The sequence below is a fragment of the Bubalus bubalis genome, chromosome 1 (genome assembly GCF_019923935.1).
Source record: "Bubalus bubalis isolate 160015118507 breed Murrah chromosome 1, NDDB_SH_1, whole genome shotgun sequence".
NCBI lineage: Eukaryota > Metazoa > Chordata > Mammalia > Artiodactyla > Bovidae > Bubalus > Bubalus bubalis.
Genome location: NC_059157.1, coordinates 135336137 through 135353421, shown reverse-complemented (window position 1 = coordinate 135353421; position 17285 = coordinate 135336137). Strand labels below are relative to the sequence as shown.

At 38.0% G+C, this 17285-nt stretch overlaps 1 protein-coding gene across 12 annotated transcripts in view; it reads right to left on the bottom strand.

The window, feature by feature from the left end:
• The window catches only part of TBL1XR1 (TBL1X receptor 1), a 179894-nt gene that overhangs the window by 38811 nt on the left and 123798 nt on the right, over nt 1-17285 (bottom strand). For 8 of the 12 annotated variants that reach the window (XM_025288195.3, XM_025288166.3, XM_006050981.4 and 5 more), the window contains one exon: nt 1879-1981. The exons of the other annotated variants lie outside the window; for them this stretch is intronic. In XM_025288195.3, coding sequence (XP_025143980.1) covers nt 1879-1936 — 58 coding nt within the window. In that variant the 5' untranslated portion in view covers nt 1937-1981. The remainder of the gene's footprint in view (nt 1-1878; nt 1982-17285) is intronic. 12 annotated transcript variants of the gene reach the window in all.

The following is a 17285-nucleotide window of genomic DNA, read 5'->3' as shown; positions in this document are numbered from 1 at the left end:
TTACCAATTTTATAAAGGGACTGGTGTTCACATTTTAGACATGTGGCTTAACATCATACTTCATCACCAGTACACTGTATACAGTTTTGTAAAGAATACACAAAGCACAACTAAGAACACAGTTAACAATTACATAGGATTTAATATGATAAATATTAGTCTACCATACAAGGTATTTAAAAAAAAATTCATTTTTGCTTTATGCTTACTGCAACATAAAATACCTTAAAACATAAAATTTAGAAGCATTTTTTTCTGAGAACATAAGCAATTTTAGGACTTTTGATAAAATCACTGAACACTTTCATAAATTAACCCAGATTATTATTTTACTGTCCCTTTTACTTGCTATATTTTCCTGCAGCAATATAAAACATCATCTGTATTTCTCATCCACTGATCCTTCACACTATTTTTCACTTTAGTGTCTAATGCCTCAAAGCTCTGACTTAACTGGTGGTTGAATTCAAAGGCAGAAAAAGCAGAGTTTGTTCTGCCTCAATAACTTCTTTCTGCTATCGTCTAAAGTACTATATAACAATATCCAAATGTGAGCGTATGTGCTACAGCCCATGGGGTCACTACCTTTTCTACTTTATTAATAATCATTATATCTTATGCAAAATATTCTACAGATTTTCTCTTTGGATCTGCCAGTATACCAACTGAAAACAAAACAAAACAAGATCTATCCGTTTCAAAGCTTCGTAACAAGTTATCCTGCATTCTTGGTTACTTTATTTTCTTCTTTTTCCCTCCCGGCCCTTGTTGGATATAATTTTCTCAGCTGTTTGAAGCCAGAGAGGAGCAGTGATGTTGCCTGGGAATAGAAAATTCCCACCCAAGAGAAAAGCTCAGAACTGGAATGCAGCTGGGAGTATCTCAATAAGCAGATGATCTAAAATCTAATAAGGCCTTGTTTAAATTATCTGCCTAAGAAAAGGACAACTAACTAAGCCCTGGAAGAAGAATAACTGGAGTTTCAAATCAAAATTGAAGGCTCAATATCCTACTCTATTCCTTTCACCCCTCCCCCAAAAGTGACTACCAAAATTATCTTTTTATACCAAACTTTACCTTAATTAACATCCCAATAACTTTAAGTTATAATTCCTAAAATTCACACTCCAACATTTTCAACCACCAAATGATTCAATCTCATGTTAACAATCTAACTTTCCACTGCAGTCAATCTTTTCCACCATCTTACATTCCATCCAACCCAAGTTTTTCCCTCTTCTAGTTTTTATTTTTTCCCCTTAATCCAGCCTACATTTTCCCTTGTGATATTCCTTCTTTTTTAGGATAACACCTCTTAATCTTTCTAGAAAACTTGGGAGATCACTGACTAACTTAATATTTATAACAAATAACTTTCAGTGATTTATATTTACTAATCAGCTCCCGATGAAATACATTATTAAGATTCAGGTCAAAGATACACTTAATCAACTGGGATGAGACAAAAGCATTATGAAAAAGCAAATTTAGCTTTTGAAATGCTTATTGCAACTAGGACCAGTAACATTAAGCTGAGAATTATGAATATACATTATCAAACTGATGGCATCTGAGAATTTATATGTTCCTACCAACCGTTTGCAATAATCTCACTTCATTACAAATTATAAAAATGATCTTTGAACAGTGAAAGCCAAACCACTTGTTACAAATATTTGCCTGAGATGATTCCAACATATTTGAAAGAGTCAGAGAGTTAAACCATGCAGTAACACATAGCTTTAAAATGGCAGTCCAGACATTAAGGAAACATACAAAGTTCAACAGTTTGGACTGGTACAAATTTCAAATGCATAAAAGGTTATTTTGAGGATATTAAAATAATTTGAGGCCTATTTACTTTATGAATGTACTCACCTGACTCTTGCAAGTATCTATATACCAAGAAGTTGACCTCATCACTGCTTATACTCATCTTTATTCCCACTTAAACCATGAGGTCACAACACAGGATATAACCCTAAAAATAAAACAAAGTTAATTAAGTATTTTCTCAATAAAATATTTTTAAAACAAAATGTAAACAATGTTGTAAAAACCATTTGATTTTATTAAATTATGTAAAATGAAGGTTTTGATATTGCCTAATAATAAATCCTAACAAATAAAGATACTTCCAATAGTTAGTAGTAGATTATACAACCAAAACACAGCTGGGTCTCTTTTTCTGCAACATATTGGTTAAAAAGGATTAAAAATTTACAAAAGGGCCTCCAGTATCATATTTAATAATTATATCAAATAGCATAAAAAGTTGTTCCTCTTTTCTCCTTAACTGTAAAAAAGAGTTTATTTTAAGGATCAGAAAATGACTTATATAGGAAAAGACTGACTTCAGACTATGGGATTGGGGACCAGCCATCCATGCTGGTTTTGTTTACAAAATTTAGTAGGATTAAGTCTCTATTTTCTCAACATCTAATCTGCAATGTTCAAGTTTCAAAAAGCTCTAGGTATGCATAAGGCAGAGAGGTTGGAGTACAGTTCTGAAAACTCAAATGATATTCTCAGAAGGAGGGAAAGAAGGAAACTGACATATAGCTTAAACATATCCTAATTATACATAACTGTTCTCATGTCACAGAAAGGATTTAAAGTAAACTTTTCTGTACGGTGCCCAACAGTAAATATGTTACGCTTTGTCAGTCATATACCCAGTGTCACAACTACTCATCTGCAGTTGCAATGCAAGAGCAGCAATGACACACGAATGACTGAGTGTGGCCATGTTCCAATAAAACAACTTATCAACACTAAAATTTGAATTTCATATGATACTCTGGTGTCATAAAATATTTTTATTTTGATTTCTTTTTCAGCACTCAAAAAATCAAAACCCTTTCCTAGTTTGTGGTCCTTACAAAAGGTCAGTGGGCTGGACACGGCCCACAGACCAGCTTCTCAGTTCCTTGTTTAAAAAAGGGTACGCTGACATCTATTCAGTATAAGAAAGAAAGAAAGTGAAGTCACTCAGTCGTGTCTGACTCTTTGCGACCCCATGGACTGTAGCCTACCAGGCTCCTCAGTCCATGGAATTTTCCAGGCAAGAGTACTGGAGTGGGTTACCATTTCCTTCTCCAGGGGATCTTCCCGACCCAGGGATTGAACCCGGGTCTCTGGCATTGCGGGCAGACGCTTTACTGTCTGAGCCACCAGGGTAACCCCAGGCCTGTGCTGACTGTCCTGCCACATCATGGATCTCTTATAATGCAGGGTAACAATATATTTAAACCTCTCAGATTAATAAGAACTGAGCAGGCTTCTATACAATAGGAACTGCTACTGCTGTAGATCTGGAAAACCTGGTGACTGAACACTCATCAAGCTTATCTCAGAAACAAAGGAAGACAAACAAGCGGGTAGTAACAATTCCCCCAGTGAACACACACAGAGGAAGCCCTAACCAAATTCAGTGGTCTGGGAATACATCTCAGAGGAAGTGTCTTCAGTGTTCAGACCTGAAGGACAGACAGGAGAGCGAGAACATGAATATCTGGGGAGGAAGGAAAAGAACCGAAGCAGTTCAGTGAGCAGTTAACAGTCACTGGAAGGGCTGGGTGAAGAAAAAGAAACAAAATGAAGTGAGGCTTGAGAGGAGCCTTGAAGGAATCACTTACGAGAAAACAGGGAAGAAAAAGCAGGAGAAGAAAAAGCAGAAAACGCAGGGAAGTGGTATGATTTATATTTTTAAAAGACCATCCTGAATTCTAAAATGAAAACTAGAAGGAAACTGGACTGAGGAGAGGGGGCCAAGTTAGGAAGGTGCTGGAGTCACCTAAGAGAAGACTGAAACCTGGACGGGGGCACTGGAGTTGAGGAGAATCCCAAGAATACTAGGATTCCAAAGATACTTAGGAAGCAGCAGACTCACGGAGAAGGCAATGGCACCCCACTCCAGTACTCTTGCCTGGAAAATCCCATGGATAGAGGAGCTTGGTAGGCTGCAGTCCATGGGGTCGCTGAGGGTCGGACACGACTGAGCGACTTCACTTTCACTTTTCACTTTCACGCACTGGGGAAGGAAAGAGCAACCCACTCCAGTGTTCTTGCCTGGAGAATCCCAGGGACGCGGGAGCCTGGTGGGCTGCCGTCTGTGGGATCGCACAGAGTCGGACATGACTGAAGCAAAGCAGACTCAAGGGTGGGGGACTTGATACAGAGCTCAGGAAAAGAGAAGAAGCAAAGGTTTCTTTTAGGACATCTGGACAGGTAGTACTTCATTTACTGAAATGAGAAGCCATGGAAGAAAAGTAAATACCATCCTCACGTGAAGAAGAAGGCATCTCCTCCCATTTAATTGCCTGAATGTGATAATCTATACATGCCACACTGAACAGAATGATACAGGTGAACACTCCTCTGATGACTAGCTCATGACACCTCATCCAGAGGCCCCTGTGGCACACAGGAGGATCTGAGCTCTGGAGGAGACCCTGACCCACAGGAATGGGTAACAATGTGCTTGGAACACAAAGTAGGTATAACACAAAAGTCAATTCTGAAAGCCTGGTGACTGAATGATTTAAAAAATAAAACCACCACACCCATTATATGATTACATATAATACCCATTATACGGCAGACATTAAGTCACAACTTGACCAACCATGGATATCTGTCAGGGAAACACCGAGTCACCGATTGATGAAGAGGATCTCCCAAAATGAGTTCAATCAGGTGGAATCCTAGTGAAACAACTAATGAAGAAAATAAAGAGTATTCTTTTCCTCTAAAATATCATTCAGTCTAATATTCAAATAATGAATAATGGAACTGAAGTACCTAAGATGTACAAATTTTTTTAAATGGCTAATTCCGGTACACAAAGGTCACCAAAATGTCTCAAATTAAAGCAGTTAGCAGTAGTGCTTCTGTATCATTTAATGTATCTCAGGGCAAAGAAAAACACAAGTCAAAATTATATAAATTATTGTCTGTAAAAACTCTCATAATAAATACATGTTGGTGCCATACTTTTTTTAAAGTCAACAAGAAATACCAAACATGAAGAGCCAGGAGAGTTCTTGTCTGTTCAAATTGCTGTGAATGGGTTTATTATATTGATCATAGTACTGTATTAGTTTCTGTAACCAAAAGTAAATTTCTTAAGAGAAAGGGGTAAACTTTTCAAATTTTAAAAGGGTTACTCTAGCTTTAGTTTTACTTCAGCTAGCTCATACTTTCAGAGAGAAAGATCACCGTTTTCACTTATACCAAACATACCCCTAGGGCAGACAAGTGAAGTGAAGTGAAGTTGCTCAGTCATGTCTGACTCTGCAACCCCATGGATGAAGTGGCCTGGTGCAGGCTACTCCATCCATGGGATTTTCTAGGCAAGAGTATTGGAGTGGGTTGCCATTAGAGCTAAGGCAGGAGAAGGGGATGACAGAGGATGAGATGGTTGGATGGCATCACTGACTCAATGGACATGTTTGAGCAAGCTCCGGGAGTTGGTGAAGGATGGGGAAGCCTGGAGTGCTGCAGTCCATGGGGTCGCAGAGTCAGACATGACTAAGTGACAAAGACCTAGGAATAGACACATGAAATAAAGCTGTCCCAAGCCTTGCAGAATTGACAGTTTTTCAGTTAAGAGAAACATACAAACAAATGTGGCCTTAAAAAAAAAAAATAGTGAAGTTAATACAACTCTGTATTAAAAGTTTCAGTCATAGTAGCAATAAAACTACACAGGCTCTTTATTTAAAGACCTGAGTTTATCCTCTTATAAAGACACTCAATTCTAGAGTAAGGTTCAGTATGAAATTAGTCTGTTTGAATTCTAACATCAGAAGGACACCTGAAAAGAACAGGAAATACTAGACGTTAAAAACAAACAAGACAATGTTAAGACGTTTCCTGAGTAAAAGCTTCAGTTTTCACTTTCAAAATACCTAAAAATCCTGGATGCCAGAGAACAAAAATTAGAGAAAGTGCCACCACTTCAGTAGTGGTGAAGCTTTACAGAACAGGTCCATTTTGATTTGTTTGTTTACACATCTATGATGTAGTCTTCACCTGCCCTAAGTGAAGACCAGATATGCAGAGACTAGCCACAACCGACCTTCAGAAGGCACACAAAAACCTTCCTGCCATACCTCTCCACTGTGGTATCTTTCAGAACATCTATCTTTAAACAAGGTCACAAGATAACAGTAAGACACTCATCCAATCTACCCTGTACCAAACAGGTATGGGCCTCGATATCACGTCTGATAGAGGTTACCATGTATAAAAGAAGTTCTGCCTCAAGGAGCTGATAGACTATTAAACAAGACATCCAAAATAAGCACTTCCTAAAATCACAAAACACCTATTTGTATATTCTGCCTGATCATACTTAGCCCTAAAAAGTAAATGACCTAGTTCTAAAAACATATATATATATATTAAATATCTCTGTACTTTAACTCTCAGAAACCGCTTGTAAAATCATAAAAGCTTTTATTCAAACCTCCATCAGTTATGGGCAATGAAATTACTTAATTCAAACCCACAGCTATATTAAAGCAGCCAGAGTAAAAACAAAAACTACAATCTTAACTAACATTTAGCTGAATGTTTATACGTAAAACTACACTAAATACTGTAATGTTTAGTATGAACTATTTTACTTTAAGGCTTCACAGACAAAAATCTAGCAAGTATTACAAAAACAGGGCTGTTGATGTAAGTCAGGTAAAATTGCTTCAATAAATATAAACATACATGGTATTATCAGCATCACAAAACTGAGTTCAGCATTCACACACTGGATAACTGCTCCAAATATTTAACCGTCTCATTTGTTCTTCCATATCTGGTACCACATTTCTGCCTCTGGCCTCAAACAGAACAGACATGACATTCTTTTCTGATACCATATCTAGAGCATATCAGAGTCCAACTATGATCCTAAATCATACTATTTTAAATCTACAAGATTGAAAAAATAACGAAAGCTATGGACAAAGAAAAAAAAGCTTTTCTGAAATCTCATACTTACAACACATTATTTAGAGGTCTGAAAACTTCTTGAAGGCTCTAAATTCAAAGGCACAATCAAAATGTCCTAATCTTAGAAAAATAATTTAGTTCAAAATGTAGTGGTAGGACTTTCTTGGAGGTCCAGTGGCTAAGACTGCACCTCTGATGCAAGAGATCGGTTTAATTCCTGGTTGGGGAACTAGATCACATATGCCACAACTACAGATCCCACAACAAAGATCGAGTGCTACAGCCAAACAAATAAAAACTGATATTAGGAGAAAAAATAAAAAACCAAAATGTACAGTGGTGGCATGTTATCCCATGGCAGACACGTTAGTTTCATTTTTGCTTTGCTCAACACTTAGATGATTTTAAATTATTCTAAGACTCCTATAACAATATTTATGCTTCAAGTTGTTTCTTCGTCCATTTCTTTTGGTAGCTGTTCATTTATGAATAGTCCTCAAGATCAGGAAAAGTCCCTAAAAGTAAATTACTGGACCAAAGGGAAAAGATAAATAGCCATTTTGATTCTTAATGAATACCAACAAATTAGATCCACTCAAAAGACCGAACCAATTCAAGATCCCTCCAGCTGAAACATTAGTAAAATATTCAAGGTAACCAATTATAAACAACAGCAACAAGACACGCTGGCCAGCCATAACATTAGAAACATTTTAAAACAATACTGAACATTATGGAGACTGTGACAAAACAGAAACTGTATCTTTATACACAGTATCTAAAAATACTGGTCATAGCTATTTAATAGTAGAAAAAAGAGCAACAATATTAAAAGCTGCTACAAGAACTCTGATGTTAAAATAACAAATAACTGTCAAACAGTGTGACCTTGGACACCTTCAGGATACCCTTCCAAATAAGTGACTGATATGTTGGGAGTCCATCTAGCAGAAAGTAAGATTCAGGCTTCTCTGGAACTCAGCAGCCGAGACATGGTGTGATGGTAATTAGCAAGATGAAAACTGTGGCTCGCCTCTTGTAGAATCCACAGCCACTGTCCAAGAAAAGACAACACAGCAACTGCTTTCCATTTGGAGAATTATTCCATTCTCAGCCCTGTGGTTTAAATGGACAGACATCCTGATCCAAAGGAAGGTACTTACTTTGCTTAAGCCAACCAGCAAATCATACCTTTGGTTTAGGGCTGACACCTCTCCTCCACAGACATACACCATATCCCATGTGTCTCAACTCAATCACTCCCAGTAAGTGAAACACTAGTAGAAGACGTGTTGATTTCTATAAAGTCAACCTCCTTTCAGAGAGGAGTGGGCAGGCAACAAGGGCACCATGGGAAGCTTGGGATGAATGTGTATCACTGAGGTCAGAGTAGAGATATCAGAGGCAGAGGAGGGGGCCAACGCAGAAACAAGAGAAACTGTCCTTATGACATTAAATGTCTATCTTTCAATTAGATCAAGTATTATCTGAAGTCAATTTACCACTATATTTTGGTTAAAGAACTCAAAAATGAATTTTATTGTCTTATCTAGAAGATTTGTCAGTTGCAACCAAAGGAGGGCAGACAACCAAGAAATGTTTTACAACAGAAGTGCCTGAAGTTAGTGATGGATTTGGAGAAATAAGCGGAGGGTGGAAGGGGTGGGTGTGGAGGGAAGGTGGGTGTCTAAAATCCCAATTGTTTCCACATTAGAAAATGGACAGACTTACCTTACAGAAATGGGCTGCCTAGAGAGCACAGCCCTCTGGGGAGTCCCACTTCGTACGTGTTAAACCAGAGGTAAAACAGAAGACATTCCAGCAGAAATGCTCCAGAATACAGTATTAAAATTCGCTGTTCATGGAAAGTGGTACCTCTGGTTCTGCTGTCTTCATACAGGAAGGTCACATTTTCAGCTACTTATATTACTTTGGGGTGATAAACCAATCCAAACAAATGCTGACTATATGCATTTGTGGGCGTGGGGTAATGCAAGTGAAAAGTAAGTGCAACAATGGCCATGCTAAAGCCTATAGGGGTAAAACGCACTAAAGCACTATTTTTCTGACATTTATTTTATTCACTCAGTTAAAGGAAAATGAGCACTTCCAGTGTGGAAGGCACTGTGACAGATGCTAGAGACATGGCTAAACAATGTAAACCATGGCCAGATCGTGTGACTTTACAAGCTGCTGGGAAGAAAAAGAACAATTCCAACTATAAATTTTAATATACAGATCTATGTATTTAGAAATGTCATTCAAATATTACACCTTCTTCAGAGAAGAAAAAAAAAGTATAGAATCAATTATGTAAAAGAATGTAATAACTATAAAAAGAAACCAAATTCTTAGCACCAGGAGGTTCTAGGAAATTGCTAATTCCAAGGCATGACATATGTTGCCAAGGACCCATGGACACCACAGGGTATCACAACACAGCTTACATGGGCCTTGGTATCAGTGGCAGTCCTAAATAGTCAGCTACTGCAGTCAGAAGCAAACAAATTGTAATATTTTGCTATATAAATAACAGCTTCTAAACTCATAAAGAATCATGCATCAAAACTTGTTGGGTGTAAGTTCTCAATCTGTCTGTGGAGCAAAGTAACAGTTCATCCACTGGCACGCTGCCTCCATGGGTTATCATAGGAAACTGGCAAACTGTCTTGTTAAAACTACATGCATGCATGCATGCGAGGTTGCTGTAGTCGTGTCTAACTCTGCAACCCTATGGACTGCAGCCCACCAGGCTCCTCTGTCCACTGGGATTCTCCAGGCAAGAATACTGGAGTGGGTTGCCATGGCCTCCTCCAGGGGATCTTCCCTACCCAGGGATCCAACCTGCATCTCTTATGTCTCCTGCATTGGCAGGTGGGTTCTTTACCACTAGCACCACCTGGGAAGCCCATTGGAAACTGTCAAACTGTCTTATTAAAACCATGACACGCTGTAAAAAATACCAAACTATGACAACTAACAACACAAAGTGTGTGGAGGGGAAATGAAATAGAGTGAGGAGAGAAATTAAATTAGTTTACCCATTAGTGAAGTCATTGGTGCCTCTAGCATTTATGCTAAGGCCCAACCTGCAGGATTTTAGAAAGTGACTTTATTTGAAGAGGAGATCTTTAAAGAGGTGATTATATTAAAGTGAAGTCATTAGAGTGAATCTTTCATAATGTGAATATAACCCAACATGACGAGTATCCTTTTATGAGGAGGAAGAGACACCAGGAATGCATGTGCACAGAGGAAAGGCCATGTGAAGAGGCAAGAAGGCATTCACCTGCAAGTCAAGGAGAGGCCTCGGGAGAAACCAAACTGGCCAGCACTTTCACCCTGGGCTTTTCCAGAACTGTGAGGAAATAAACTTCTGTTGTTTTATAAGCCACTCAGTCTGCGGTATTTTGTTATGGCGGCCCTAGCAAACTGATACACACCCAACATCACAAATTCTGTAAAACTCTGATCATTCACTGGAGACTTTTAAATTACTGGTGTTCACGATTGCCAGGGTCTGTCTTTTCAAAAATTTGCCTCAATTTTTAGGAATCTATCCTGTCCTATAATTTGTCGAAGTTGATGACATTAACAGGATACATTAGCACTTCATAATCTTCTGCCCCGCAATGCCCCTTTGTTCTCCCTACTCCCCAAGAAACACGCTCACAAACAGCACACACACACACACACACAAAATGCATTACTCTTCATTTCCCACTTCTTTAAAAATAATTAAAATCCTACTAAGGTAATAACACATTTGTGTACATAAAATACGGTACAATGAAGAGGTGTACTTTAAGACTTAGCTCTGAAGTCTTTGACAAATAGCTTAAAATATGTATAAACTTTTACGATGCTAAAGCTTAAAAGATTTCACAAAATTATATTAGACTAAATGAAATCATATTTACAAAACTTACTGTCAAGTGGGCCTTAGAAAGCATCACTACGAACAAAGCTAGTGGAGGTGATGGAATTCCAGTTGAGCTATTCCCAATCCTGAATGATGATGCTGTGAAAGTGCTGCACTCAATATGCCAGCAAATTTGGAAAACTCAGCAGTGGCCACAAGATTGGAAAAGGTCAGTTTTCATTCCAATCCCAAAGAAAGGCAATGCCAAAGAATGCTCAAATTACCACACAATTGCACTCATCTCACATGACAGTAAAGTAATGCTCAAAATTCTCCAAGCCAGGCTTCAGCAATATGTGAATCGTGAACTTCCTGATGTTCAAGCTGGTTTTAGAAAAGGCAGAGGAACCAGAGATCAAATTGCCAACATCTGCTGGATCATGGAAAAAGCAAGAGAGTTCCAGAAAAACATCTATTTCTGCTTTCTTGACTATGCCAAAGCCTTTGACTGTGTGGATCACAATAAACTGTGGAAAATTCTTCAAGAGATGGGGATACCAGACCACCTGTCCTGCCTCTTGAGAAATTTGTATGCAGGTCAGGAAGCAACAGTTAGAACTGGACATGGAACAACAGACTGGCTCCAAATAGGAAAAGGAGTATGTCAAGGCTGTATATTGTCACCCTGTTCATTTAACTAATATGCAGAGTACATCATGAGAAATGCTGGACTGGAAGAAGCACAAGCTGGAATCAAGATTTCCGGGAGAAATCTCAATAACCTCAGATATGCAGATGACACCACCCTTATGGCAGAAAGTGAAGAGGAACTCAAAAGCCTCTTGATGAAAGTGAAAGTGGAGAGTGAAAAAGTTGGCTTAAAATTCAACATTCAGAAAACGAAGATCATGGCATCTGGTCCCATCACTTCATGGAAAATAGATGGGGAAACAGTGGAAACAGGGTCAGACTTTATTTTTCTGGGCTCCAAAATCATGGCAGATGGTGACTGCAGCCATGAAATTAAAAGACGCTTACTCCTTGGAAGGCAAGTTATGACTAACCTAGATAGCATATTCAAAAGCAGAGACATTACTTTGCCAACAAAGGTTCATCTAGTCAAGACTATGGTTTTTCCTGTGGTCATGTATGGATGTGAGAGTTGGACTGTGAAGAAGGCTGAGCACCGAAGAATTGATGCTTTTGAACTGTGGTGTTGGAGAAGACTCTTGAGAGTCCCTTGGACTGCAAAGAGATCCAACCAGTCCATTCTGAAGGAGATCAGCCCTGGGATTTCTTTGGAAGGAATAATGCTGAAGCTGAAACTCCAGTACTTTGGCCACCTCATGCAAAGAGTTGACTCATTGGAAAAGACTCTGATGCTGGGAGGGATTGGGGGCAGGAGGAGAAGGGGATGACAGAGGATGAGATGGCTGGATGGCATCATTGACTCGATGGACGTGAGTCTCAGTGAACTCCGGGAGTTGGTGATGGACAGGGAGGCCTGGCGTGCTGCGATTCAAGGGGTCGCAAAGAGTCGGACACGACTGAGGGACTGATCTGATCTGATCTGATCTGACTCTTGAAAAACTGCAAAATACAACAAATCAGGATTCAAAGAGAGAGAATCTCAAGAAAAAAACATTAAGCTCTAATTGCAATGTGTATCTCAGCTTATTTTAGTACTAACCAAACTTAAAATATAAAACCCTATACAATAAAACCAAATTATTTGGCTGATTTCTTAAATATTAATGACAAACAGCAGTATATGTTCTTTTTATAGAGCTTTAGCCCTGGACTACAACCACGGTTTATTTGCCCAACATTTTAACAACATCTTTTCATATACTAAGTCCAAAGAAAAGCAAAGAATTTTCTTAAAACAAACATTCTACCACTCTTGACAGTCAGATAAATGCTAAATTTAAACTATATTTTTAAAGATACAATCTCATGAGATAATTTTTATTCATACTAATAAAAAGGAGAAAATATTCTTTTAAGCTAATTCATTCTATATCTCATTTTCATGTAAGCATTGTAAGGGTGTCTTTAATAATTTGAATATAATGTTCTAGTGAAAAGTTTATAGTATCCACTCACAGCCCCCTCCCCAAGAGAAACAAATACAATTTTAAAAAAATAGGCAGACAAGATAGTTTTTGAAGGGAAATTAGCAGGTACTGGCATTGACTTTTACCTTCCAATTATGGCACACGAGCATCTTTCAGATAATTTTCCTAAGGATGTGCCTAGCAATATGTGTATTTTACAGAAAGGCTAACTTTTTTTTTTCCTAAACAAATCGAAGGTTTGTGGCAGCCCTGCACTGTCAAATGATGGTTAATATTTATTATCACTAAAAGTATTTTTTAAATTAAGGTATGTTATTTTTAAGACATAATGCTCTTATTACAGACACTATTTTTACACTACTGTGTAAACATAACTTTTATATGCACTAGGAAACCAAAAAAAATCGTAAAAAAAAAAATAGACTCCTTTTATTGTGATGGTCTGGAAGCAAAACTGCAGTATCTCTCAAGAACGTCTGTAACTACAAGCAATTTTTATGTTTTTTCTTTTGGCTGTTGTTGCTTTGTTTTGTTATATTTATGGTCAACAAAGCTGGTGAATCTTAAGAATTTAAAGCATGACTTAGAAGGGATAAACTTGTAAACTCCTTTTCTTGTCCTTGCCTTTTCCACTGGAATCCAGAGCTCTCATGTAAATTAAAAATAACATGAAGGAGAAGTCACATCTCAGGTATCCTGTATGATTTTAGACAATGTGACTCTTCTGGGCCTCTGTTCCTTCATCGAGAAAATGAGGGAAGTGAAGCGGATAGTCTCTTTTTCTGCTAAACCTCAATGATTTGAGTATTACAGTACAGAATATTACATAAAAATCCTGCAGGCTCACGGGACCAGATGACATAGTGGTTTTTAATAAATCATTTTATAACAGGCTTATGAGTGTATTACAAGGTTTTTAAAACTGACAGACCTCAGGTGGACATCTCCAGGAATCAGGAAAAGGGGAAATAATGAGTCCACCTCATTAAGAAATGTTTGAGTACTTACTACACATAGCACTTATTAGGCAAATGGTAACCATATAACTGAGACTTCAAATGTCTGTCATTTGTTTCAACTTGATCTATACCAGGAGTGTTTACAAACTCTGTCCTGTATGTAAATCCCAACCCATTACCCATTTTTGTTTAGCCCACAATACCTTGTTGTTTTCACAAAACAAGGAACTGTTTTTAGAGAATATTTGTAGTTGATTTGATGATAGGGAACACTAACTCTGAATCCCAATTAAGCAATTTTAAGAATCTCAGCAAAGCTCTCTGGGCTGAGTAAACTAGCAACTAGCATGTATTATGTGATGAGTCAACTTTGATTTACTTGTGGACTTCAACTTCCCAAACATGAAAAAGTGGCTGTTCGATATGAATCAAGGATGGACTCAATAAATATGTGTTAAATGACTGACTAAACACAGTCAAGGTACACTGACAGGGGAATAAGGAAAGATAAGAAATTAAAACACTAAGTTAACAGAAAGTGGAAGTGAAGTCGATCAGTCATGTCTTACTCTTTGCGACCCAATGGACTGTAGCCCACCAGGCTCCTCTATCCATGGGATTTTCCAGGCAATAGTACTGGAGTGGATGGCCATTTCCTTCTCCAGGAGATCTTCCCAACCCAGGCATCGAACCCGGGTCTCCGGCATTGTAGACGGACGCTTTACCGTCTGAGCCACCAGGGAAGCACACAGTTAACAGAAAACAGACCATAGTTGTGTTTTGTCTTTTTCAACTACTGAGCAATAACTGGTCATTCCAGTCAGTCTGTGAAGGAAGTCTGGAAATTAAAGTAAGGTAAGAAAATAAAAATTAAGAACCTAGTTCCTGCCCACTAGCAAGAAAAGCTCTGAGTTTATTTGAATGGGAACCAACATCAGAAAGATAAACCCTACTATTCTGATTTTGGAACAGAAATGTTATAAGGACCCATAAGACTGGACCACAACTAAAACTAAAGCTACGGTTACCAAAATGAATGGAAACTTGGCTTAAAACTGAGATATCACAGGCAAAATAAAGAGAATAAGGTACCAGGTGTAACAAACTCATTGAGTTATTTAAACAAATACTACCTATAACAGTATTTATGAAACAATTTATTGGATAAGAAATATCCTTTAGTTCCTGGGGGGAAAAAAAAAAAAAAGACTAAGTCGGTAAAACCAAGACAGCTAAGCCCTAAGTGAATCAAAACAAGTGTCCACAGATTGGTTATACTCAGTAAATTCTTTGGAAGAACAGTAGTAAAAATGTGAGGAAGACTGTTGTGGTAGCAGAGATGTATGACTGATACAGATCCCAGTGGGCAGGCAATACGTGCGTGTTCAAATCAAGTGAAGATGACTTTAAAACCAGGTTTAAAACTCAGCAAACTGATAACACACATACACCCATAACACACATACACCCTCAACACACACAAATACAACATAGGTATTAGTAAATCTTGAAGACAAAAGTCAAAAGAAAATGGAGTGGATATTGCTGATATGTATGAATTGAGGCAGACTTTCCAGTTTTATTGAAAAAGGAGTAGGAACAGATTTCATCATGAAAATCTCATAGGTCAGTTTCATAGGTTAAGAGAAAATGGAAAGTAGTACAAGCCTGTAAGAGTTTCTGTTTAAAAAACAGACAAAAACACCATGTAGAAACAAATCAAGAACATCACTCCATAACCAAAATCTGTCCATCCTTTAGAAGTACTCTTACCTGGTCAGGTTATGTAGACTCTCCAATGGCAAACATAGACTTTTAATAGTCTCTTATTAGAAAATACTTCTTTCTATTTTATAGTACATGTACTTCCTTGCTAACACTGTTCAAAGTGCTCAAAACCAAAAACAAGATTCGTTATCTCTGTCATACCCATGACAAAGCTCAATTATTTTATTTAGTATAAAAATTAGGTGTCAAAGTGAGGTCTATAGACCCCTAGGTTGATCTTTAAGGGGTCCTAGAGATCAAAATTATTCCTTTTAGTATTTTAAGATACTGTTATAAAATAATATGTCTTTTCCACTGAATTGATATTTATACTGCTATTACAAACCAATAGTTGGTAAAATGGCTCACATCTTAGTAAAAATCAAGGTACTAACACTTCATTGCATTAGCAGTTATCATACTACTCACTGTCGTTGTTTAGGTGATGCTGCTGCTGCTGCTGCTGCTGCTGCTAAATCGCTTCAATCGTGTCCAACTCTGTGCGACCCCATGAACTGCAGCCTACCAGGCTCCTCCGCCCATGGGACTTCCCAGGCAAGAGAAGATTACTTGAGTGGGTTGCCACTGCCTTCTCCAGTTTATGTGCTAAGTCCTGTCTGACTCTTTTGCAACCCCATGGACCATAGCCCGCAGGGATCCTCTGTCAATGGGATTTCCCAAGCAAGAATACTGAAGTGGGTTGCCATTTCCTTTTCCAGGGGATCTTCCCAACCCAGGGATCAAAACTACATCTCCTGCTTCTAAGGAGGCATGCTCAGTCGCTCAGTCATGTCTGACTCTCTGCAACCCATGAACTGCAGCCTGCCAAGCTCCTGGATCGAACATGCATTTCTTGCATCTCTTCCATTTCCTGCACTGGCAGGCAGATTCTTTACCACTGAGCCACCTGGGAAGCCCCCATACTATTCACTACTATACACTTAAAAACAAAACAAAACAAAACAAAAACTCACAAAAAATTCTTCACTGAAGAGGCTCCTTAATGAAGAAAAACAATTTTATTAAAATTTTAACCTCAAAATACATCTTTGCAATATCCTCTGTAACAAAAAGCACACACATAATACTTCTGCTGCATACTAAAACGATGGTTGTCCAAAAAGCACTATGAAAATGTCTGAATTACAAGCGGAACTAGTTTTTTTTCACGGAATACCGTTTTTACTTAAAACAACTGACAAAGTATGGTTGTTCAGACTGAGAATTTGGCAGACATTTTCTTGCAAACAAACAAAGTGAAACTGTCACTTTTAAGAAAACAACTAACAATATTTGTTGGCAAGAATAAAATTTAAGCTTTTAAGAGATAATTAGGATTTGGAAAATCTATCAGCCACCATGAGCTTCCCAATACGACTCCAGAACTTCTGTGATGAGATCAGTGGAGGTGTTAATGACTAGTTTTTTATATTGTATAATGAACATTTGGAAGATCTGTATAACTCAGTGAACAAATATTTTCCCAATGACTAGCATAAAATTATGCATGAGAAAACAATCCATTCAAAGTTCAAGAGAAATAGATTTTAATATGACAGAATACAAAAAGTTCATTGACACAACTTCAGATCTTGCAGTGCAACTGACCCTTAAGAAACTACCCAGTTGCTGAGATGTGGAATAGTATCAAAGGAGAATATCCAA